The 27,239-nt window shown below is 40.3% G+C and overlaps 1 protein-coding gene across 1 annotated transcript in view; it reads left to right on the top strand.

The window, feature by feature from the left end:
- The window catches only part of ADCY8 (adenylate cyclase 8), a 216,489-nt gene that overhangs the window by 21,261 nt on the left and 167,989 nt on the right, over positions 1 to 27,239 (top strand). The window contains exon 2 of the mRNA XM_057735462.1: positions 26,504 to 26,653. Coding sequence (XP_057591445.1) covers positions 26,504 to 26,653 — 150 coding nt within the window. The remainder of the gene's footprint in view (positions 1 to 26,503; positions 26,654 to 27,239) is intronic.

Below are 27,239 nucleotides of genomic sequence, written 5' to 3'. Positions count from 1 at the left end.
AGAAAGTAGGAGATAAATTAATACATTTCATCTGTACATTTTCCATTAAATACTTATACCAATTCTGCTTGAATACCCCAATGACAGAAAACTCACTCCATCCCAAGAAGCTCTTTGCATTGTGTGACATCCCTACTTGCAGAAAGTACCATTCATCATTGACATGATATTGTGCCTGCCATATTTCTTGTGTTGCAAAAAGCCAGGACCACCTAAGATATCTGAGACCATCATCTTCATTATCCCAACATTCCCTTTATCTCCATCACCATCACCATCATCTCCACAAGAGTCCCTGACATTTCTGTAGTATTTTGAGCCAAAAGAAAGGTGTCATTCATTCTGACTGGGGACACTGAGGAAAATTTCACCGTGGTGGCAGGTGAACTAGGAATTCAAAGGTAAGATTTAGAGATACCAACAAAATGGCATGGTTATAAGGCGAAACCTCCACTGCTGGAAGATGAGATGCCCATATCCATGCCCTCCACTACATTTTGGCTTTCAGGAAATGTATACTTCTGTATTCCCTCTCAAATAGAAGAAGGTTGTTTTGGCAAAATGAGTGAGAAGCAGTGCTCTGGAGCTGGATTGCTTGGGGTTGAATCCTGACACCATCACACATTAGCTTGTGACCTAGCACATTATCTAACCTCTTTAAGCCTCAGTTACCTCATCTGTAAAATGGGGATAGTTATGGTATGTATCTTATAAGGGAGGTGTGAGCATTAACAGAGGTGATGTGGGTAAAGGCTGGGGACAGTATTTAGGCCATAAGCATTACCGTTATTACACAGTTGGCAGTGAAAGCTTTGTGAGGGCGGAGACCTTGATTCCTTAATTCACTGTCACATCTCCAGCCCCTAGAACATTGCCTAGCATATAACTGATGCTCTGTAAGTAATTATTGGATGAATGAACAGAGCTGCTGGGGAGAGTGACATGGCCAAAATGAAACAGTTGGCAGAAGGCTCAGGCCAAAGCACTAGCAAATAGCCTGATTAATGAAAATGTATGCCTCTGATATTTTTAACTGCTATTTCCAAACCATTTGATGGAAGGCTGAAAGAATATGTTTAATACAAACATCATTTCTCCAAAATAGTGTTTTACCAAAATAAAAAGAAAAAAAAAAGAACTGGCTCTCTTTCTTTGAGTGTTCTCTTTGACCTCCAAAAAATAATAATAGCTAAAGGAGACAGTATTGGAACTCTGTTGAGTCACTATTTTGATTAATTACTAAAGGAGAATATGTATTTCAAAGCCCACTTCTTTCCCATGAACCAACACTTACTGCAAATGATCCACCCAGAGTGCTCATACCAAAAAAAATGTGCTCGGCATTTGTAATATAATTTATATTTTAAAGTTTTCTGGTAGTTAATGTACCAGATGGTATAACACCTTGGTTACAGAGGGCAAGTTACTAGCCCTGCTGCTTATCAGGCTTGAAAGCTTAGACTTGAAAAGTTTCTTAATATCCAGACACTGGGCAGGCTACCATCCTGGGCTGTTCATCTCCTGGTGGGATTTTTTTCTCTGACTTGGCATACTTCTCTGTCACCATTTCTAAAACTCTGATGGGCAGAGGAAATTAACCGCTAATAGGTTGTGATTGCTAATTGGTTCCAGTGCCTGCTCCCAGGGGACAATGAGGTCAGAATTGCTGGTGGTCAAAAGTGAGAGCAGTGCCCTCTGGCAGCTGCCCCCAGAGACTCCAGGAGATGGGGCGGCTCTTCTAGCACCTGCTGCTTCCTGGTTTCCTAGCGCTTCTCATCCCAGACCCTAAAAAGTGATTATGCAAACATATGTCCTGTACTTAAATTCAAAAGCCAAGGCAATTGTCTACAGGAGGACTTGGAGTGGGAGCAGGGAATTCCAGTCTGAATGCTTCCAATCATCTAGCTTGGTTTTCTACTGCACTTTTTTTTAAATTAATTAATTATTTATTTATTTATTTATTTATTTGGCTGTGTTGGGTCTTCATTGCTGCGTGTGGGCTTTCTCTAGTTGCAGCAAGCAGGGGCTGCTCTTTGTTGTGGTGTGCGGGCTTCTCATTGTGGTGGCTGCTCTTGTTGCAGAGCACAGGCTTTTAGGCACATGGGCTTCAGTAGTTGTGGCACGTGGGCTCAGCAGTTGTGGCTCATGGGCTCTAGAGCGTAGGCTCAGTAGTTGTGGCATATAGGCTCAGTTGCTCTGCAGCATGTGGGATTTTCCCGGACCAGAGATCGAACCCGTGTCTCCTGCATTGGCAGGCGGATTCTTAACCACTGCACCACCAGGGAAGCCCCCTCTACTGCAATTTAGAGTCAAGGGCGTTCCAAGTTTGAGGGGATGCTCAGGACACCCAAGGCCCCTTCTAATCAAAGCAGGAGCCCTTTCTCCAGTGTCCTGGATGGGTCAGGAGAATGGCTCGGAGCTGAAGAAACTTTAGGAGAGTTTAGGAGGCCTGTTTGTGTTCTGCAGGTTCTAGCAGATGGACCAGTGGCTTTTCAGAGGATAACTCCTGGACCGAATGTGTCACCAACTCAGTGCCTCCCCTGCAGCAGACCTAGCATGACTCCCCATTTCATGCTGCTCAAGCTGGTGTCCCTCAAGTGGTCCACACCACCCACTCTGGCCCTCCACCTCTGCCCCAGGTCCTACTACTCTCTCCCTAGCTCACTCTGCTCCAGCCTCAACTCTCTCCTAGAAATTCTTTGAGTATACCCTCCTGGTCTTGCCACTGGCTCTTCCCTCTGCCTGGGATGTCCTTTACCCAGAGATCCCCTGTGATTCACCCACCTCCCTCTTTCAAGTTTCGGCAGGAACGCCACCCTCTCCGTGCGAGCATCTATACCCTGATGTTCTCATTTAAATTTGTAACCTCTCCCTCACATGGCATTTCCACCCCCACCCCACATTCCTGTCTGTTTTTTTTTTTTAATAAATTGATTGATTGATTGATTGGCTGTGTTGGGTTTTTGCTGTTGCACACAGGCTTTCTCTAGTTGTGGCGAGCAGGGGCTACTCTTCATTGTGGTGCATGGGCTCCTCATTTTGGTGGCTTCTCATGGCAGAGCAAAGCCTCCAGGCACGTGGGCTTCAGTAGTTGTGGCACACGGGCTCAACAGTTGTGGTGCATGGGCTTAGTTGCTCTGCGGCATGTGGCATCTTCCTGGAGCAGGGATCGAACTCGTGTCCCCTGCATTGGCAGGTGGATTCTTAGCCACTGTGCCACCTAGGAAGTCCCTTATCTCCTTTTTATGTTGCTTTATTTTAAAAACACACTTTTTATACCTTCTACCACTCCAGATAATTTACTTAATTGTATTATTTGCCTCTGCCAACAAGGCAGGCCCACGGATAAAAAAAAATGATGTCCATCTTTCACTAATGCATCCCCAAAGTCTAAAACAGTGCCTGGCATGTAGTAGGCCCTCAGGAAATATTTGTTGAATGATGAAGGGAGCAATGAATTTCCATCCTTAACTGTGTCTTAATGTTTGCTCTTGTTCTCAGATGGACACAGGCTTCTTATCTAGGTGTTGGGATGAAAAGCAAAGTCTTCAGAAAAGAGGCCAGACACTGGAAATCTGCAGACTTGGACCTGCATTTCAGGTCCAGCCCCCACTACTGAGCCACATACACAGACAAGGGTTTTCACCTCTCTGAGCCCCATGTCTCTCATCGGAAAAGTAGGTGTCATAACCTCCATGCTGACCTGCAGTGGTAAAGAATAAAATAGTTTTTATAAAGCACCACACACTCAGGAGATACTTAATAAATTTAACTATTATTTTTATAATGGTGACAGCTGGATAAAGCTATACGTTGTGAATGATTTAAAGATCAAATAACCAAAATTATAGAGAAGGCAAAAGGCATATCTGAAAAGAGTTTTTAAAGTCTCTGTAACATTGATTAGCTTATATCTTGTCTGTCACCCTTTATTTTTTTGCCTTTTGCGTTTATCAAGGCAATTGCTACAAATGTTTGTTGATAAGGGAATATATACTCCACCTTATTCCTTTTGGGTATCTGCATGGTGTGCTCACCTTTTGGGGAGGTCTCTGCTCTAATACAACTTGATCACATCGAGATATCTTTATTTTTCTCCATAGCACTTTTCACCAATGCACAGGAAATGCTACAACTGTGTATTCTTTTGTTTATCGTCTGTGCCCCCATAGGTTGAGGAAGGGATTTGGTCTATTTTGTTGACTGACGTATCCCCAGATCCTAGAGCTGTGTCTGCGCTCACTGAATTGAAGATACTTACTCTCTATTAAGCAGTTTCCCAGGAATATAGCTTGAGGTTTATATGATTGGCCTGTGGCACAGGTAGGATGAGCACATGCCATAGGGTGCCTGGGACACTCCAGATTTGTGCCTGCCACCTCCTTTCACTCTCAACAGCATCCCAGTTTGCAAAATATGACATGTCCTAATAGCTATGGCATCCAAAAGAATTAAGCGTGACAACAATCCTTCATTAAAGGAACACACAGGCTAGATGAGAAACAGAATGAAATTACTACTGAGAGTAACAACTGACGTGTAGAGACTGTTCATCCCATGTGAGGCATCCAAGTAATCACCTCTGTCAATCACCACAGCCTATGAAGTACGCACATTTATTATCCCCACTTAACACGTGAGGAGCCTGAAGCTTAGAGAGGTTAAGTAGAAGTCCCATCGCCCCACAATTAGTAAAAGGCAGAGCTGGGGTTCAAATCCCAGAAGCAGATCTTCGCACTGCCTGGTTCGCGTAGCAGACGCTATGGTGGGGCTTGTCCATGACATGACCTCTTTTTCTCTTATGACAATCCTGGAAAGTTAATTGCCCCGCTTTTGAAAGCTGGCAAAATAGACTTCGCTGTGTTCAGTGGCAGAATTAAGAGCCAAACACAGAATAAGCATATTTATGAAAAAAAAAAATTCGAACAAGATGGTGTTAGATATGAGTCACCGTGGGCTGAAGGCATTTGATGTTCCTGGCTTCCATTATATTTTTACTACCTAATGTGTCACAAGGTAGATAACTCAGCCTTATAGACCAAAACACACGGCGCTTACTCATAACCACCACAGACTTAAATGTCGGAAGAACATTTTATTTGATTCAAACATTAAATGAGTAAACTTGAAAAAGTCAGGGTAACAGATTAACCTTCATAATAGATCAACCCTTGGTAACAGATGAGCCAATGTCTGTTCCCTACTACAGAGGCTGACCCATGTTTGTCCTTCAATAGATTGCCATTTTCTAACTACTCTAGTCTCATATACTCATCTGAGAAAAGAAATGCTAGGAGACTGCTTTATCCCACCACCCTGTAAAATAGTATAGTTGAGAAACTTTATAAAGTTATTCCCCATAAATGTACCTTCTTTATGAACTGGGTTCCTTAAGTTGGAGGTAATAAACTTTTTTTTTTATCTCTCTAAGTCAACGTGATATTCCTTTGTAGCAATAATCACATCTTTTTGTAAAGTAAAGCAGACAATAATTTGGCCTTCTTTGGAGGAGTCAGGATCAAGATTTAGGTGACTTGAGAAAATACTCCAATTTTTGGTGCATACTCTACTTTATCAGAACAGCAGATGCATTTTAAGAGAAAACAGGCTCCTGGTGAGGTACTATTTTTAGCTCAGTAACTAATGATGAATCAAAATGTTTCTTCAAACCCAATTACCCAATAAAAATTGCCATAGTAACCATCATATTACACAACACATCCTTCATGCTCACACCAAAAACATCCTTAGGAACTGCTACCACCACCTCCTTGACACCACCATCTGCTGTGTAGCGAGAAGGAGGAGGCGATGGTGGAGAGGCTGGTAAGGAAAAGGTAGTTCTGATCTGTGCAAATCATAGGGATGAGGGAGTCTCGGGGCAGAGATATGTTGTGTAGAAAAACCATCTTCTGCGGAACTCTGTAGCGGTTTTCACCATGCTCTAGAAGTGGCTCAACCCAAAAGCATCAGGCTGAAACAAGATTAGAGCTTCAATGAGAAGCCTTCTCCCCTTTCCCTCCCCTGCCCCACATATTGTAGGGTCACCCTCCCTGCTTTTCCTCTGCCTGGAATAATTGTCGCCTGCCTCTTTCATTGGCCAACTCTTCCTCATTCTTCAGGTTTCATTTAAATATTCCATCCCTAGAGAGATATTCCCTGAGCTACTTGATCTAAATTAAGGTCCCTACAGAATGTCCCATAAGGAAGGGACCTTAGTTGTTGTCTTATTTTCCATGGGAATCTAAAATAGACACGGAGGCAACCTAGATGTCCATCAGCAGAGGAATGGACGGAGAAGGTGTAGTATATATACAAGATGGAATGTTACTCAGCCATGGAAAAGAGCGAAATGATGCCATTTGCAGCAACATGGATGGACCTAGAGATCGTCATACTAGGTGAAGTGGGTCAGACAGAGAGGGACAGATATCATGTGATGTCACTTACGTGTAGAATCTAATTTTAAAAATGATACAGATGAACTTGTTTACAGGACAGAAACAGACTCAGATCTCGAAATCAAGCTTGTGGTAAGAGGGAAAACGTGGTGGGGAGCGGAGTGATGGATTGGGATGCTGGGATTGGCATATGCAAACTACTATGTGTAGAGTGGATAACTAGTAAGGACCTACTGTATAGCACAGGGAACTCTGCTCAGTATTCTGTGGTGGCCTATATAGGGAAAGAATCTGAAAAAGAATGGATATATATGTAGGGGTGTGTGTGTGTGAGAGAGAGAGATAGTGTGGGCTGGTGGCTGGTTCACTTTGCTGTACACCTTAGGCTAACACGGCACTGTGAATCAACTATACTCCAAAGAAAATTTTTTTAATAAGATAAAATAAAACAGTTCCTAGGTCATTCTTGGGGCTTAATAAATATTTATAAAATGAATGAAGAAAGAATTGAGCTAGCTATGAGACGGTCATCATCATTCTCCAACAAATGGTCAGGATGGTACAAACTACATTCATTAATTAAATCATTCATTCAGCAGATTTATTCATTCAACACATATTGGAGGCTGACAACATTAGTGAGGGTTGTGAATGCTTTCTAATTGTTACAGGTTGGGTCCTCTGAGAAGCAGACTCCGAGAGGGAGGTTAGTGTATCAGAAGTTTATTAGGGGATGCTTTGGGGATCAGCCCCCTTGGAAGGGAAGAGAAGGAAGTAAAAATAGACAAAGGGGCAAATTAAGCTGTGATGCAATTTTAACAGCAACGTCAGTAATCCCATGGGGAGTTCTGAAGCTGGGATGATGTTTCTGAGCTGCAGTTATAAGCACCTATACCTGCATGTTTACTACTCTTGGAGAATGACCTTGGGTGAGGAGGCCCTCTCAGCTGAGTTGATCCTCAGAGGATGATGACAGCCCTTAGCAGTAATCCTAGGAGAATACATCCCTGATTCCTGAAGGGAGACCTAATGGCTCATGCCGACATCCACTGCAGTTCCCTCCTCGTGCCACTAGGATCTATGTCTTCACACAAGTTCTGAGAGTTGTTTTCCTATAACCCTGATGATCATCTCTTCCCTGGGGCAGCTTAGAAGAGGGCAGTAAATGAGATAAGTTATAGTCTCCGCTGCTGCACCTGATCTTCTCTTTGCTCTAGATTCCCCTCACCCCCAGCTAGCATCTCTGTTGGTCTTGGTGGCTTACTTGATGGTGTGACCCAGATTCTAACCCCTTAGGCGTTTGAGTCTCTGTTCACCATGGCTTTCCTAGGCTAGGGTATAACCCCTGCCTGAATGGTGACTCTTCTTGTCTGCTGGTCACTTGGCATCAAGAACCCAAAATGCCACATTTTATCGTTCAGTGGGACTGTTACTGTGTCACCTGGTAGAAGTATTCAACCTGCAGAAAGCTGGAACTCTAAAGCTACAGAACCTATGGTTTCAGGCTCCCCAAGAAGGTCACTGGGAGCGATGGTAAGTAGGGCCACTCCTGCTTCCCTCCTTGTTTCCCGGACTCATGCATCCCACCTACCAAGGCATAACATCACACCTTTGATTTGAAGTGTCCACTGCATCCTGGAGGGTGGCATCCCATCTTTGGAGGGTATTGATTACAAAGTGACACCAGGGTGCTCCCTGATTCTACCCTGACCTCAGCTTCTGGGAGTGGGGTAAGTGATGCAGCCACTGGATCCTGCAGTCTCCTGCCCATTCCCCGCCCCTTCTGCCATAAAGGACATCCCCAGGTCTGACACAACACTGCTGGAGACAGTTATCGTATTCGCCCCAATCCAGACTCCCCTACACACATCTATCTCCAAAGCTATAGCAAAACTACCCCAGGCTCATACTGTCACCTCCATTTCCAGATTTTTGAAGCTAACCCTGGGAGAAGTAGCACTCCTAAAGGTAGCTAAAACAGATTTCCAGCTCTTCCGTGACTTGTGTGTCAGGAAGGGAGAATGTGGCAAAGGGGGACATTTCATCAGTGACCTGCCAATGACCCAACCGGCGGGGGGGGTCCATCCATCCATCAGGGGAGCAATGCACTTGAGTCTCACAGGTCCCAGCTGGCCCTTTGCATCCTTCCAGCCACATCCATAAAGCACTTTAGATGCAATGCCTGACAGGCCCTAGATGGAGAGGGAAGAGAATTGAATCAGTGTCCACTTTGGTCTTCAAAACAGATCTGATTTGCCTGCCTCTGAATATTTATAGACTTCATTTCCAACGCAGAGTTGCAAAATGCCTGTGCCTTTTCCATCAAGAGCCTTTTCAGAAAGGACACCTGATTCTCTCCTGACCGCCAGCAGCGGATGGGTCATTAATTCCTTTTTTTTCGTTGAAAAAACATTTATTATTCACCTGCCAGGGCCCACGATACTGCCAGGGCTTGTGGGCATCAAGACTGTGGCTTTTCCAATGTCTACTTCTTTTGTTAACTTCTTTATTTTCTGTTATACGTGTCATAACGCAACACTTAGGCTACTTGGGTGAAACCTACACTGCTTTGGAATCACAGCTTACACTGAAGTTAGGTTTTAAAAGCTAACAACTTAGTCAAAAGTCAGGCTATAAAAAGAAATCTCCTAAAGGCCGAAAACAAAAAAGTCAGCAAATGATTGTATCATATCTCAATAACCCAACACAGCCAAGTTTTCCCCCGGAATGATCGCGCTCCATATGAACCAGTTGGTTTGTGTTTAGAGATCATGATGGGTGACAAAGATGTAACTTTAAACCTAGTGGCACATCTGGTTCGATGGGGGTGGGCACCCTGCTGGAGGCCACAGGCTGAAACAGACTGTAAATCCTCAACTTCTCACTCCACGTGCTCATGAATGGACAGCATTACTCAAACCATTCAGTGTGCTTTAACTCCCCTTCTTGCCCCTGTTTCTCTTCCCTTTTCCTCCTTTCTCTTCCCTTCCCCCACCTCTCTCCCTCTCTCCCTCTTTCTCTTCCCCTTTCTCACCCCAACTCGTAACTGCAATACACATAAACTAAGTGCACAAATAAGAACACTCCACTGTTATATTTTGTCACCCTGTAGAACTCAGGGTCAAATAGAGAAGCTTCCTCCAATACTCAGCGCACATTTGACAAAACTTCTCTGAACCAGGACCTGGCTCTTGGTTTTCCTTGCAGAGGAACAGTTGAGTTGACCTATGTGGTCAAGTCTCTAGAGGAAGCATCTTCTTCGGAAACAAAATCCATTAATATTGATGTTAATAAGAATTCCTTGATGATGCCGTCTCTAGCTGGAATGTTCAAGGAAGTGTTTGTGAATCCTGAAATAAGGAGGACCAAATATTCTGCAGATAAGAATTAGACATAGTGGCATGGAACGGATTTTGGCATCAGACATACTCCCAGTTCCAACGTCAAATATATGATTTGGGGGCAAGTTAGGGAAGCTAAGATTCTGTTTTCTTGTTCATATAAAATGGCAAAAGTCCTGCTTTGCAGGATGGGGAGGAGGATTTAATGAGATAGTGGCACTAGTATGGAAAGCATTTAGCATGTAGTAAATGGCTTACTCTCTTGGTCCTCTCCCTGCTTCTACTCCCACATCTCACCACTCCAAACTTACCACCCTACTTTTCAGCAATGCTGGGCACTTTCCAGTTTCCCAAATGTTCCCTGCTTTTTCTTATCACTAGGCTTTTCCACAAACTACTACTTCAAAACCCTTTCCCCATTCTTTCCTTGTCTAACTCCTAGTCATTATTCAAGCTTTGGCTTAAATGTCACCTCCTCCAGGGAGCCTTCCCAGACCCCCTACCCTCTATTAGACTCTACTGTGGTGCACTATCTTTACTGCATAGTGTTGTTAGTGCTCCAAAGCGTATGTTCTGGGGAATTCCCTGGCTGTCCTGTGGTTAGAACTCCACACTTCCACTGCAGGGGCAAGGGTTCAATCCCTGATCAGAGAACTAAGATCCCGCATGCCACACTGCATGGCCAAGTGTGTATATATATATATATATATATATATTCCTCTAACAAAGGGGACCAACAAGAACTTGCTGAATGCCTGAGCAAATAATAAATAATAAAGGAACTAATCAATTATTTAAAAACAAAGCAAAACAAATACATCCCAAAGTCCTGCAATGTTAATAGTCTGTACGTTTCCTGAGGGCAGGACCTGTGTTTGCTCAGTCCACCTCCACACAGCCCTAGCGTGCTGCCCGACTTATCGGAGGTACTGAGTAAATATCTGCTGACTCTCAGGATGAATGAGGAGCAGGATAAGTGTAAGTGTTGTGCAAGCCCCTGGGGGTGAAGAGCTGACATTGGGTGAAATTGATCACCAACATATAAAGGCAGTGATAGATGACTCTATGAGATACAATCTAAGAAGCAGGGAAAAAAGGAGGGGAGAGTGCTTCCACATGGGGAGGGGACCATGCTGAGTCTTGAGTTCTGTGAGTTGAGTAGGTAGGTGACTGCCGGACAGATGGCGAGGAAGCTTTGGAGAGAGTGTGCTAGGAAAAATACTCCTGGTTTTCCCAGGACCATCCAGGTTTTAAATTAAAGTTTTGTGTTCCAGGCAAACCAGGACAGTTGGGCATCCTAGTACCATTTACTGGTTCTGTGGCCTTGAGTAACTACTTAGCCACTCTGAGTCTCATTTTTCTTTTCAGTGAAATGTAGCCAATAAGACCAAGCAGGGTTGCTACTGGCTTGCCTTAAAATAGCATATGTGAAGCCGGAAGCCCAGTGTCTGGTACACAACTGGAATGTGTAAAGGGACGCTTTCCTCACATCCCCTTGCAAAGAAGCAGGAGAGTCGTAGCAATAGTTACCGCAGCCTGGAAAACTCTCTTGGAACAATTATTGGCTACTTGGTTTCTCCTTCTCTCTGAATACGCTGGGATAAACATTGTAAATGTGTTAATATCTTAAGCCACTTTGCATTAGCATAGTTTATCTTTAAATTTTGAGCTACTGCCTCTTATACGTCTCATATTTTTTTAAAATTTAACTTCATCATTTTACCTTCTCTATTTTTAAAGGGTTTAATCATTTATTTTTCCTCACCTCCAGTCCTTCCTATTTTTAGCCTTTAACATTTTCACTTCCTTCTTAATGTCAGAGTTTTTTTCAACCCATTTTTTAAAAATCTTACGCTCCTGTTCTCTTATTCTTTTAATTCTATTTTTCAAAATTCTCTCTTCTCATTTTCTTTTGAAAAGACTGCCTTTTCCCCTCATTACTTTGTCATGTCTCAGGATATTACTCATTGAACTCAGGGTTTTTTATGTAGGTTTTTCATCATTCAGTTTTACTTGTGCTTGGATGCCCTCTGAGTTCAGCACGCCTGCATTATTTTCTTTTCCTTAGATATGCACTGAAGTTTACTTCTTTAATGCTGTTACTTTTTTAAACTTCATTACATACTGTCTATAATTTCTTTGTCTAATTCAGTGTGTACTATTTATAAAGAGCAAGCAGGAAGCGTGGTCACAGGCCGACAGCTGTGGGCAGAGCCCACGACCCTGGCAGAGGATGCTGGAGTACCTTCGTTCCTCCAGCTGCCTCTACTGAGCCTGTCGATCCTCCTCGTCGCTCCCATCCCAGTCTTCTCTGAGCCCCTGCAGAGTGAGTTTAGCCTGAGCGATAACTTGTCCTCGGGCTATAGCACTAGACATCTCTCTCAAACACCAACCTCACCAGGTTGCTCACTTGCTCAGACCCTCCACGCGTCACTCATGTGACATAAAAGACTACAAAAGCGATGATAACAACCCTAACTACGACCCAGTCAATACATATTGAGCAATGATGGTTTTACGGGCCTTTTGCTAATTACTTCCATCAATTACCCGACAGCGTTTTTAGGAAGGTATTCCTATTTTACAGGTGAGGAAATCTGAGGGCCAGAAAAACTAACCAAATTCATGTAACAAATAAATGGCATTTTGGGAAGCCCAGGTCCTTAACCACCAGGCTAAACTGCTAAGCGCTACAGAGCACAGCAAACCAAACCATTTAATATCTGCCCCCTTAGTGAGAGGAATGACTTGCCCAGGTCACCCTGAGGTGAAAGGTAGAGATGGGATTTAATGCTCCCATCAGCATCCTCTATCAGGGTCCCCCTACGACCTTCTCTACATAGTAAACAACGAACATAACCATTCTTTGCAAATATGCATAAATACAAAAGATGTTAATAATTCAAAGTCCTCTGAGTTATTTCTCAACCTGGAGGGAAAAAAAACCCTGTAATGCATCATTTATTCTGAAATAAAAAATATATAAGACACCAAAATATATATATTTTGGAAAAAAAAGATGGCCTCATATGTAAATATATATTCGACATTTATTGGATACTTGTTATCTGCTAGGCATATTCATATATATAGTATATGTACATTATATAAATATAGAGATCTAAATATAGAGATATACACATATGTACTTGCATGAGGCAAAGCTTTATTCCCATTGTTCAGATGAGAAGGTCGAGATTCAAAAAGGCAAAAAGTGACTTTCCTAAGGTCGTATGCCTAGTAACTGGAGGAAGCGAGGAATGCAAACCCAGGTCTTTGATTAGTAAAGCTCCAGCACCAGGCAGGTGTGAAGACCCTAGATGGGGGGCTGCCTGCTCACTTTGTCAGGACCCCTAGAGCCCAAACGCCCCCTGGGGGTTGTGGAGAGTATCACAGCCTCCGTATGTAATTTTCCACGTTCTCCGCTGGGTTCTTGCTCCCTTTCTTCTGCAGTCCTTCCCTCTGCTCCGTGTGCCACCGTAAGGCCTAAGTCCAAACGCAGAGAGGCCTACACATGGGCACATTTCTCCAGTTGTAAGCATGCCTTGTGAAAACACACCGCAGCTTGCCAAGAGCACAGGCTTTAGTGTTAAAGACCCTGCTGTTCATCGTAGCTCCGGAATTTCCCAAGTTGTTGAGCTTTAGGCAAGTTGCTCTTAGGGTCTTGGTTTTACTCTTTATAGACAGAGGCGCACACTCCTCCCAGAGCTCCTTTCCCTTTGCCAGGCTCAAGAACCGAGCCATCCAGCGGCCACGTCCTGCAGTCTGTCACGCATGTGCCGAATCCACATTTATTGCTTGAGTGAACTTTCATTGTGTTGGTACATCAGGGGCTCGGGGATAAGGTTGGAGAGCACAGTAATTCTAAGCTCAGGCTCTGGTTCCTATGACCAGGGTTCAAGCCCAGCTTTACCATTTGCTCCATTTGTTATCCTGAGCAAATTGTTAAACTTTGACTTCAGCCCCCTCTTCTAGACAATGTCCATCTTAGTACTACCTACTTCGTTGGGTTACTGTGAGGGCTATACATGCCAGGCCTTTAGAATGATTCCTGGTGTATGTTAACTGCTCAATAAATGCTAGCTATCTACTAGAGGATGACACCAGACACTCCAGCTGGATTCATTCACCTACAGGTATGAGTGCTTTACCCACATCTTTCATATATTTCATATACCCATTACGTGTTGGCAAAATACTCAGCCTTCCTAAGGCATTGTCCTGTGTTTGTTTATTCAGTCTACCCTTGTCTCCTGACTGGGCTCCATTTCCTCTGAATCATAGGTCTCCCTCAGGTCCTGGCCGGCTTCTGCTTGGATCCTGTAAAGTCAGACTTCCTGTGTTCAATCCCTGCCTTCCCACTGTGAGGGCTGTTTAACCTTAGACAAGTTACCTAACTTCTCTGAACTTCAGCTTCCTCATATGGACATGATAATTGTTCCTGCCCCATTGAGATTATGTAAAAACATCTCTGGAAATCACTTAGTGAGATGCCCTGCGCTTAACATGAACTTTGAAAAGGAAGTCATAGTTGCTACTGTTTAGCCTCCCGCTTTCAGTATGGGCATCCTCCAAGATTTATGATGGGTCCTAAAGACAAATCAGGGTGCAAATCCTTAAGAAAATAGTTTTCAACATCTTATGCAAATTAAGCTTAATGGTATTACCTTTCAAATTCCTGGTTTCCATTAAAATATTGGAAAATACCTAAATGCAAAGCAATCATTATTGGATTGCAGCACATCTTTTATTTCCTTTTTTTAAGGACTTTTATTGAGATATAATTGACATACAATAAACTGCATATATTTAAAGTGAACAATTTGATTTTTTTTCTTATTAATAATGTATATATGGCAATCCCAATCTTTATTTCCTTACCAAATTTAAATAATAAAACTATCTCAGGGACAGGTCCAATAGTCACTTTCCCAGAGCTAGTCTTTCCATACACACAATAGCACTCGAGTGGATGCTTCTGGAGACCGAGAAAAGAATGGACGGAGAGTCTTTCCCCTGTTCTTAATAAAGTGAGCCTCTTCTAGCCTTCAACAGCTTGGACTGCAGACTGTGAAGATGTTCCTGTACAAAGCGAGCTGCAGAGAAAATGTGGTACACATCTCTGTGGCATACACTTTGAGTGCAGAGGGGAGGGGAGGTCCCCAGGGAGCCAGTCCTCTCTCCCACCTCCAGTCTGGCTGGTTGGCAATGAACAGCAGAGATCTTGCTGCAATGACAAAAATGCAAATCCTGTATCGAATGGGGGACCTGACTCCCCGAGCCTTTCCAGCTCTGAACTCCCTGGCCTCGAACAGCAGTGCCCACACTGTGGCCACTGCCCTGGGAGGAAGGAGGCAGCCTGGCCCACATAGAGAACGTTGCAGCTCCAGGGCTTGGAGGAGGAGACGGGGGAAGGTGAGGAGGGACTCATCTTGTCCTGGATGACTTTGTGAGGGCTTCCCACTCAGAGTGACAACATCCCTCTTCCCAATCATCACAAAACTGCAGCAGAGAGGTGGGTCATTGAAATTCACTCATGTGACTCTGTCAAGCTAATTAGATTCGACAAGTGTTTGTTGAGTATTGCAATGCCAGGCCCTGTTCTAAGAGATGGACTACAATGGTTGTGGTCTCTGCCCTGTGGGATTTCAGAATTTAGTACTGTTAGCGAACACAGGTTCATGTGCTTGACACAGAGAGAGGCCAAACAATACCAAAACAGCAGAGTTTGGAGCAGAGAAAAGTTTATTTCAGGGACATGCAAGGAGACGGATGGCTTGTGCCCCCAAAAACCCCAGATGCCCTGAAGGGTTTCAGCAAAGCATTTTTAAGGTGAGGGAGGGGCAAGTTGGTTGTTGCAAACTTCTTGGTGCAAGAATCCTTTGTCCACATAGGTCAGGTCCTGATGTTCCTATAAACATCATCATTTCAACCAAACAAATTTTTTTTTCTGTTCTGCAACTTTTTATCTCTACATGAATGGGAAAGTGTTATACTCTTAAAGGTCAGAGACTTGAGAATGGGCTATCCTGTACCTTTCAGGCTATAGGCTACCGTTCTTAACTCTAAGCAAAAGCAATAGAATACAAAGGTTAACGTAAAAGAAACAGATCTGATGTGGAGTCAGCTCTGTTCTTCCCTATTACAGTAAAGCCAATGAACCTGTAAAAAGGAGGTCAAAAGGTAGTGTTATCTGTGATCTTCAGACCATTTTCATGAAGCAGTGATTCCCCAGGGCACCCCATGGACCCACTGCAGTAGATGACTTTGGGAGCTTTCTAAAAATAAAGATTCCCAGGCCTCATCCCTGGATATTTTTATTCAGTAGGTCTGAGTAGCGCCAGGGGTAATCTGCATCTTTTTAACTCTCTCAGATGACTGGCATGTGCAGTCAGGATGATTAATTTTCTGGAGGTCACTCTCATTTCCTCTCTTTTTTTTCATCATCTACACAAAATTTATCAGAGAATCTTGTCTCTACCTTTGAAATATATTCAGGTCTGGTCCGATCTCACCAGCTGCACAACTGCCACCTTGGTCCAAGCCCACAATCTCTTTTCAATGGGATTTTTCTAAAAGCCCTCTAGCTTTTTTCCCTGACTCCATCTTGGCCCCGTTAGAGTCTGTTCTCTTCACAGTAGCCAGTGCATGACCCTGAAAACATGGCAGGTGGGTCATGTCTCCCAGGACTCAGGATTCTCCCGTGCCTCCCTGTCTCACAAAGGAAAAAGCCAATATTCTTATCATGGGCAAGCCATACACAGGCTGACCCCTTGTTACCTTTCAGAGCTCATCTCCTAAAAACACCTCCATCCTCCTGTATCCTTCTTTGCTCCAGCCATGGTGGGCTGCATGACGGGCTTGAGTGGGCTTCTTACTTTATCCTGCCTCAAAGCCTTTGCACTTTTTATTCCCTTTGCCGGAACTTCTCTTCCCAAATATCCCATGACTCATGCCTTTTTTCAGGTCTTGCTCAAATATCTTATCAGAGAGCCCTTCTCTGAACTCCCTACAAATGAGCAGCCCGATCCCTACTCCATCCCTTTCTATCCTCCTTGTGCTGCTATATTTTTTTTCTTAGAATTTATCACACACACTCTCAGTGTGTGTTACATATTCCTTGGTTTATTTATTTATTGCCTGTCTCCCACCACTAGAATGAGAGCTGGGCTTTATCTGCTTTGCACACTGCCCATTTATAAAGCTGTACCTGACACATAGAACTTGCTCCATAAATAATTTTGAACGGATAAATTATTTAGTAGTGCAGGGTTAGGAAGACTTCTTAATGGCAGTTTACAGATATGTAAGGGTAGAAAAATAAAGCATCGACCAACAAATGTTTCTTAAGCATCTCACATTCAGCATGTCAGCTCTGGGACAGAGGTGGCTTACAGGTGGGGCTTACAGGAATCTAGAGAGAGTTGTCGGTTGGAGGGATTACATAATAGAACCAACCTGAGACAGTCATGACAATATCCCCCCACCCCCTTCATGGAACCACAGATCTGCAGCTGCTACAATAGAATAGCATCTCCTTTAAAAAATTTACTTTAAAAAATAATTAACTGAACAATTTCGATATTTTTAGATACTTATTTGATACTAAAGTGCAACAGTAAAGATATTTGTGAAGTCAACTACTGACCAAGGATCAAGTCCATATATAAGTGGTTGTCTTGGGGACACAGTTCTCCTCCAACATATGCACCTTTGCCTCCCTTCAGCTTTTGTTCCCCTGGGTCCTGAGTCTTGAACACTCAGCTCTGCTTCTGAGATTCTCAGTCACCTTCTTTGAAATCTGCAGATGCCCCTAGGAAGAAAGAAGCTCGAGATGCTAGGCTCACCTGTTTGGGTGTAATTCTTCTCGATCTTGACTCCTTACGTTTTGTTTTTTGTTTGTTTTGTTTTGTTTTTCTGCCTTGTTAGATCTTTGCAAGTAAATTTGTCTGAATAACCTATCCCTCCTATTTTAATGCACACACACACATACACTTATACACATGCGTGGACATATACGTGCAAATATATGTATATATTTATTTCCATTTAAGCATTAGGATCACATTGAATTTATAGGTTAGTGTTTTAATACAGCTTTAAATATTACATTTAAATGTATCATATAGGTTTGCTCATGTCATTAAATATTTTTAAGGCAATTTTATACTCCCTTGTATATGCATGCGTCAGTTATTCAGCCATTCCCCCCACTGTTAAAAATATGCAGTTTTATTTTTTTTAATTGTCATTAATAAAGCTGCAATGAACATCCCTTAACAGAAATTTCTGATCCTGTATTTGATTGTTTCCTTTAGATTGATAACTAGAAGTTGGGTCACTGGGTCAAAAGAAATGAATAAACTTTTGCAACATGTTGCCAGTTTGCTTTTCAGAAATATTGTAGTAAAGTCCCTCCACACCAGCAATGTACCAGATTAATTTCATTGTTTAAAAAAACACTACTTATCTATAATTTGAGACTTAGCTCATGCTTTTCTGCTTAGATTAGAGAAATATTCCCTTTTGTTTTCTTTTACCTTTGTTGGTAGTCTCATTTTCCACGTTTAAGTCTTTATTGCATTGGCATTTATTTTGACATATACTATGAGGTGACTATCAGCCTTTTTTCCCAATAGATGACAAATTAGCCTGTTACTTACAATTATTTTTTACACTAAATCATTGAGCTGTATGTATCATATACAAACTCATTATATTTTCTCTTTTATTCTACTAATTTTTCAGTTGAGGTTTTCAGTATTGCCACAGAGGTTTAATTATCGTCACATGATGATATATACTATCTTCTGGCAACAAGGACCCTCCGTGATTGCTTTTGTAAAAATTCCTATGGTATTCTAATTCATGTATTTTTTTAGATACACTTTTAAGTCATCTTCCAAGTTCCAAAGGAAAATTTCACTTGGGATTTTGGAATCTTCCTGGAGCAGGGATCGAACCCGTGTCTCCTGCATTGGCAGGCAGATTCTTAACCACTGCACCACCAGGGAAGTCTCAGTCCACCATATCTTATAAGTCATGATGGAAACATAGGAAAGCTATAAACCCATTCATTTACTCATTCAGCAAATATTCAGCACTTATTAGGTGCTGAATAGTTAACAGACACTGTTCTGAGCACTTATCAGCCACTGTGCTAAGTTCTAGGTGTCAATCAATGTCTAAAACAAACATCATCCCTGTATTATTAGAAGTACGAAGCCAATGTGACAGATAGGCACCAGACAACAAAGCATGCAAGTCAATAGATAATTACAAGTTGCGATAAGTGCACAGTGTGCAGGAATAAAGAATGGCAGGAAAATCCTAGTTTGATATTGTGATAAGGGAGTACCTCTCTTAGGAAACTGATAAAGCCAAGAACAGAAGGATAAGAGGAATTGGAAAGGCAAGAAGTGTGAGGAAGAATGTCCCAGGCAGAAGGAACAACATTTGCAGTGGCCCAGAGTGAGGAAAAGACTCCAGGAGGAACAGAAAGTAAACCCAGTTGGTCGGAACAAAATGAATAAGGGGAGAAATGGTATGAAGTGAGTTTGAAGAAGATCAACTAGGCTTTATTTTCATGATGAGGAGTCTGCATTTTTCTTTTTTGACAGTACTTTTATCAATTTATCTATTTAAAAATATGTGTATTAGAATAGGTACAACACTCACATGTAAAAACATAAATGGTAGAGATTATAAATTTAGGCTTCAATTTCTGTCCCCAGAACTATCCAGTCTCTTACTGAAAGAGTCTCTATGCATAGAAAAATTAGAGCAAATGTTAATCCTTTATTTTTTCTCCTACTTAGTAGTATATATTGGAATGTTCTGTGTTTGTATACAGAAAATTGCCTTGTTTTCATCTACATACATATTCAATTGTATGGCTTTATAATTTAAGCAGTCCTCTATTTATGGCCATTTAGATTTTTTCCAATTGTGTGCTGTTACAAAGAATGCTATGATATCCTTTGACCTTTGCACCTGGGGCTACACAGAAGTGGAGTTACTGAGCTGATGAGTATGAATTGATGAATGTCAACTTTGATAGATATTGCCAAATTCATAGATTCACCAGATAGGTATAAGAGTGACTATTTCCCCCACAACCTAGCCAGAGTAATGTGTTATCAAATTGTTGACCATTGACAATTTGATGGGTAAAACATGGAGTCATATGCTATGTCATGTATTTACAGTGTATTATTTAGTTTACTTGTTTTTTTTTTATTGGAATATAATTGCTTTACACTCTTGTACCAGTTTTTAACGTACACCAAAGTGAATCAGCTGTATTTATACACATATCCCCATATTCCCTCCCTCCCTCGACTCCCCCCCACCCTCCCTGTCCCGGCCCTCTAAGGCATCATCCATCATCGAGTTGATCTCCCTTTGTTATACAGCAACTTCCCACTGGCTATCTGTTTTATAGTCAGTGGTATATATATGTCTATGCTATTCTCCACTTCATCCCAGCTTCCCCTTCACCCCCTGCCCCCTCCCAACCTCGTGTCCTCCAGTCCATTCTCTGCATCTGCATCCTTATTCTTGTCTTGTCACTGGGTTCTTCAGCACCATTTTTTTTTTTTAGATTCCATATATATATGAGTTAGCATATAATATTTGTTTTTCTCTTTCTGGCTGACTTCACTCTGTATGACAGACTCTAGGTGTATTCACCTCATTACATATAGCTCCATCTCATTCCTTTTTATAGCTGAGTAATATTCCATTGTATATATATGCCACATCTTCTTTATCCATTCATCTGTTGATGTGCATTTAGGTTGCTTCCATGTCCTGGCTATTGTAAATATTGCTGTAATAAACATTATGGTACCTGTTTCTTTTTGGATTATGGTTTCCTCTGGGTATATGCCCAGTAGTTTACTTGTTTTTGAACTTGTCATTAGAAGCACACTTTTTTCAATATTGTTTTCTCTTATCTATTTTGATCCATACAATAATAGTAGATTTATTGTCACCACTGAGTAGTATTTAATTATTTTAGTATATCCTAAAATCTCCATTCTACTATTGGTGGACATTCAGATTATTTCCAGTTTCAAGCCCTTGTAGAAAATGCTGTTCTTAACATTCTTGGGCCGTATGTGCAAAGATGGCTCTGGGTATGGAGGGGAAATGTGCAGTTTTGCGATGTGCAAATTAAACATTAATGTACAAAGTCTAAGTAGCAAAGTCAATTCACATGGCCAACAGCATCCTTTGTGATTTAATAAGGCCCCACTATTTTTTTTTCTTTTTGGAGCCAACTGAGTAGATGTGGCTTGGGTATGGATTTTAACTTACAGTTCCTAGATGGTTGCACTTATTTTCATATTGATATTCTCTTGTCTTTGAAATACCTGCTTATCTAGTCTATGAGATTGTTTTTATTTTTTATAGATTTATACAAGTTCTTCATATGAGCTAAAAATTAATTTTTACTAGTTATAAGTGCGCCAAATATCTCTTCTTATAGTTTTTTCTTTTTATTTATGTTATTTATTTCTATTCAATGAAAAGAAATGCTGAATTTTAACTTTGTCAAATGTATTTATCTATTTTTATGGTTTGTATTCTTTGCATTTTATTTTAAAAATCTATCAGAGTAGTAAAAATATTCTCCTAGATTGTCTTCTAAAATTTCATATTTGTGCCTTTCCTATTTAAGACTTTAATCTACCTGCAGTGTATTTCTATGTATTGGATTAGGCAGGGATTTACTTTTACTGTTCCCCAAGTGAATAACAAACTGTTCTAACACCCTTTGTTCAAAAGTCCCTCTTTTCTCCTTAGAACTACAATGCATGATTATCAAGTTTGTGTGTTTATGTTTCTGGGCTCTCTATTCACATCCATTGGTCAATTTGTGTATCAGCATGTAAATTCCATGATGTCTTAATAACTGCAATTTTATAACAAGTCCGTTACCTGGTACTGCAAGTCTCCCATTTTGTTCTCCTTTAAGAATATCTTGTGTACTCTTGACTCTTTGATCTTCTATATAAATTTTAGAATCATGATAAATTCCACTGGGAATAAAAATATCTACCAAGGTTTGAAATCTTTACTATAGAAATTCTTTCATCTTATAGCATAGCATAGTATACAGCCCTCTACCTACTTAGGTCTTATGTGATTCTTTTAAATTCAATTCAGTTATTTTCTCTGTTAAGTTCATTTTCTATCTGTTTGTTATGGGTGCGTTAGAAATGCAATTAACATTTTATTTTGACTTTCTATCCAACATCTTTGTTAAATTCTTATTAATCCTAATAATTTTTCTGTAGAGACTTTTAGGTATTCCACATAGATCATCATTTGCAAAAATGAAAGTGTATTTCTTCCTTTCCAAGTTTTAACATCTTTATTTTGTTTCTGTTTTTGTCTTACTGAGAGGGCTGGAATCTGAGAATGATATTGAATATATTTGGAGATAACTGTCATCCTGGTCTTTAAGCAAATGCTTTTAACCTCTTATTGTTGAGTAAGATGTTTATTCTAGGTGCTCTTGTTTTTGTTTCTGTGGACTTTCTGCATAGTGATTAAGAAAGTTTACTTCCAATCTCCACATTTTTTTAATGCAAGAATATTGAATTTCATCAATACTGTTTCAGTGGGATGATTATATGTTTTTTAAAAGCTGTAAATGTGGTGAATTGCATTAGTTGATTTGATAATGTTATACTATCCTCATATTCCTGGGATAAATTTAATGTAGTCAAATTGAAGTATTTTGTCTATGTAATGATGGATTCGATTTAGTAATATTATGCTTAGGAATTTTCCTTCATGGTCATGAGTGAGAGTTATTTGTTATTTACCTTTATATATCAACTATATTGGTTATGGTAGCAGGATGCTGCTAGCCTTATAACCTGAGTTGGGGGGTATTCTCTATTTTTCTACCGTTTGGAAGAGATTATGAAATATTTAAGTTGTTTCTTACACAAGTGATTGTAGAATGTTTCGTTGAAGCCATCTGGGCCTGTTGCTTTCTTGTGGAAAGATTCTTAATTATGACTGCATTTATTCAATTTTTCTCTTGTCTTCTTGAGTCAGTTTTGATAAAGATATATTTTAAGCAAAACATCAATTGCATTTATGATTTTCATTAACATTAAACTTCACAACATATTTTTATAATCTATTAATTTCTGCAGTATATTTAAATTCTCATTTTCTATTCTTAATATTGCTCAGTTGAACCTTTTCTCTTTTTTCTTTATTAAGCTTATAAGAAGTGTTACTGTTTAATTAGTCTTTTCAGAAAAAAAGACTTTTGACTTTACTGATCCTCTTTATTATATATTTGGTTTTTATTTCATTAGTTTCTGCTCCTTTCTGATTTTTTTCTTTTACATACTTTGGATTTATCTGTTTTTTGTTTTTTGCTAAACCCTTGCGTTGAATGGCTAGCACATTCATTTTCAGGCTTTCTTCTTTTTCTTCTTCTTTCTTTTTAATTTTTGTTGGAGTATAGTTGATTCACAATGTATTGTTAATTTCAGGTGTACAGCAAAGTGAATCAATTATATACTCTTTTTCTAATGAAGCATTTATTATTATATATTCCATGATGAGGACTACTGTTTTATTCAGTAGTATTTTCCTTATTCCTTAGCTATATATGTTTTCCATTATGATATATTTTTAGATCCATGAGTTATTTAGAAATATTTTAAATTTCTAAACACATGGTGTTCTTTTAGTTATCTTTTAAATTGCTTTGTAACTTGATTTTATTGTAGTCGTTGACTGTGGTTACATGATACTAGTTCTCTGAAATTTGTTGAGGCTAACTTCAGGTCCTATCATAAAATCATATTTTATAAATATCTAACATGTGCCGGAAAAAGAATTCGTACTATTAAACCTGCATACCATGTTCCATTTCAAGGTTGTTATTTGGGTGAGCTATTCAAGTTGTTCCTATCTTTGTTGATTTTTTGAAAATCTTTATCTGTTAACTGCTGAAAATTGTGTTAAAATAGACCATTATGATGGTAGATTTGTAAATAATTCCATAGATTATATCTTCCTTTGTATCAGGTGTTTTGAGGCTATATTGTTAAATGTGTTCCAAATTCATACTTTTTATATCTTCCCGATGAATTAAACCTTTTTTTTAATTTTGTTTATTTATTTGTTATTTTTTGGGGGGGTACACCAAGTTCAATCATCTGTGGTTTTGTTTTTTTTTTTTTTTGGGGGGGGGGGGACACCAGGTTCAATCATCTGTTTTTATACACATATCCCCGTATTCCCTCCCTTCCTTGACTCCCCCCCCCCGCCTCGAGTCCCCCCCACCCTCCCCACCCCAGTCCTCTAAGGCATCTTCCATCCTCAAGCTGGACTCCCTTTGTTATACGAATTAAACCTTTTATAATTATATAGTGACACTGTTTATCTCTAGTGATACTTTTCCTTAAATTCCCTTTAATATGTATTTACACAGCAAAACCAGCTTTCTTTTGTATGGATTTGCAAACTTTTTATATCATTATATTTTAGCAATGCATTTTTTTTTATCTAACTGAAAATCATTATCTTAACTGGAGAATATGTCCCTTATATATAACATTTTACTCTACTTTCCACATTGTCTTTGGTTTGTTGATATAGCTTCAAGCTTATTGACTTTTTTTTCTGTCATCTAAATTCTGCTGTTAATATCATGCAGTAAAATTTTAATTTCAGGTATTCAGGTATTGTGGTTTTGTAGTTGTAGAATTTTGTAGTTGTAGAATTTACATTGTGTGTGTGTGGTTTCTGTTTCTCTGCTAATATTTCCTACCTTTGCATTAATCACTAGCATATTTACCTTTATATCACTGAGCAAAGCTATAAGAGTTACTGTGATTTTTCTTTGCCATTTCCAACACCCAGGTCAGATCAAAACAGGTTTATGTTGATTATGTTCTTCCTTGAGAATGGGTCACATTTTTATGTATATTCGCACATCACATAATTTTGTATTGTGTTCAGGACATTGTGAATGCTATGGGGTTAAGACTCTAAATTCTCTTACATTCTTCTGGAAATCATGATTTTTGTTTTCTTGTATTTGTGTTGTCTCCTAGAAAGTGGGTAACTTGGTTGGAACCAAATAACAATCTTTGTTGCTTGAAATGCAGTTCAAATCTCAGTTCAATTCTTTTACCATTAACTCGATCATTTGCTGTTTGCCCTGTGCATATGTGGTTCAGGGAAGAGCTTATATAGGAATTTAAGGTTCCTCTCACTGTTTTTTTTTCTTTTGGGGCTTTTCCCCCCACTTTCAAGAGCTTTAGTTGTTCTGAACACTCTTCTTTGCTTCTTCAGGCCAGCTGGATTTTCTGTTGGAATTTTTCACCCCCACACCATACCAAATGTTACCTGCCCTCAAGCTAAAGCCATAAAAATCAAGAAATCCACACTATGATGTTTCTTTCTTCCAAATGTTGACTCCCTTCCAGAATCTCCTGCTTTTCTTCACTAGAGATAAGTTTGGAAGGGGGCCAATGTGAAAGTATAAAGTTTAACTTAAGAGTCCAGCCAGGAGATTTTCCTGCCTAGGAGATGGGTAATGGCAGTGGAGATGGAAAGCAATAGACAAATATGACATCTTCTCTTGTGGTAGGATCATCAGGACTTAGACGCTACCCAAGAAACACTGGGTACCATTCAACTAATACCTTTCCTGTTTCTTATTAATCTCTTTCCTTCTTTTCACCTGTTCCCCAACCCCTTAAAAGGCTAAAAACTTCAGCTAATGAAGGAGGGGGGTGAGATAAAGTGAGGAAGAGAGAGGAAGCCATTATATTTTACTTGATGTTTCCAATACAAGTTCAAAATCAGACCTGAGGCGGAAGAAGCTTTAAACTGGATAGAATGGTTGAGGGAGGTCTGAGGGGATGAGTTGACCCAAGACCTGAATGAAGGGCATGGTTCTACTAACCTGCTACTAAACACTAGATTACTACCTTAAGATTTACCTTGGAAATTTTTATTTATTTATTTTTTGTCTTTGCATGCAAAGATCTCTTGTTTTTTGGTTTGGTTTGGTTTGGTTTGGTTTTTATGTCATATATATCTTTAAAATTTTTATTGGCATATAGTTGATTTACAATGTTGTGTTAGTTTCAGGTGTATAGCAAACTGAATCAGTTATACATACATACTCTTATTTAGACTGTATTCCCATATAGGCCATTACAGAGTATTGAGTAGAGCTCCCTGTGCTGTACAGCAGGTCCTTATTAGTTATCTATTTAATATATAGTAGTGTGTATATGTCAATCCCAATCTCCCAATTTATCCCTCCCCCCTCCTTATCCCCTGGTAACCATAAGTTTGTTTTCTACATCCATGACTCGACTTCTGTTTTCCAAATAAGTTCATTTGTACCCTTTCTTTAATTCTACATATAAGCAATATCATATGATATTTGTCTTTCTGTGTCTGACTTACTTCACTCAGTATGATAATCTCTAGGTCCATCCACGTTGCTGCAAATGGCATTATTTTGTTCTTTTTTATGGCTGAGTAACATTCCATTGTATATGTCTACTGTATCTTCTTCATCCATTCCTCTGTTGATGGACATTTAGGTTGCTTCCATGTCCTGGTTATTGTAAATAGTGCTGCAATGAACATTGGGGTGCAGGTATCTTTTTGAATTATGGTTTTTTCCAGGTATATGCCCAGGAGTGAAACTGCTGGTTTTAACCACCTGACCAGGCTATGTCTGTAATTCTGTTTTAGGTTGTGGCCCAGGCAGTGTTATTCATGTGTATGAACACAGCTGGAATCTTCATCAGTTACCTGTCAGACCGGGCCCAGCGCCAAGCCTTCCTGGAGACGCGGAGGTGTGTGGAGGCCAGGCTGCGCCTGGAGACGGAAAACCAAAGACAGGTACCAACTGGAAAGGCCATACGCCCTGGTTATCTCCTAGCCAGTCCCTGAATTGCATGGAGTTTTTTCTCCCCAAACACATCCTGACTTGCAAGTTGTTCTCTCAAAGTTTCTGTCATAGGATTGCAGAGTCTAAAATAGTTATGTTAGACTCACAGGTCAGAGTGAGTTGGTCTTATTTTCCACACTCAGTTAATTGTTCCCCACAAGAAATAAAGTGATTCCAGACATAAAGTGATTTTCTGACACTTTTCACTAACATCTGTCTTTGCGAACAGGCCATGGTTTCTGAAAACCATTAACACTCTCATCTCTGACCCTCCTTTTTTCAAACTATAAATTGGTATTTCAAATAAATTTTTCACTACATAGCAATTCAAATTATAGGAAGCTCCGAGAAAAGTCTTGTACATGTGTAGTTCCTAATACCTCATCCTGATTTTCAGAAGACATCATTGAACACAATAAATGTTCTGGAACATGATACCAACCCCAGGATAGGAGATGCAGTAAGGAAAGCAGGTTGGTCCAAGGTGGAGATCGTGAGTTTTAGTTGGAAGAGGTTAAGATAAAGGAGTTTCTTGGA

This window comes from Hippopotamus amphibius, chromosome 5, assembly GCF_030028045.1.
Source record: "Hippopotamus amphibius kiboko isolate mHipAmp2 chromosome 5, mHipAmp2.hap2, whole genome shotgun sequence".
NCBI classification, from domain to species: Eukaryota; Metazoa; Chordata; class Mammalia; order Artiodactyla; family Hippopotamidae; genus Hippopotamus; species Hippopotamus amphibius.
The sequence above is the reverse complement of the archived record's forward strand: the minus strand, read 5'-3'. Positions and strand labels throughout refer to the sequence as shown.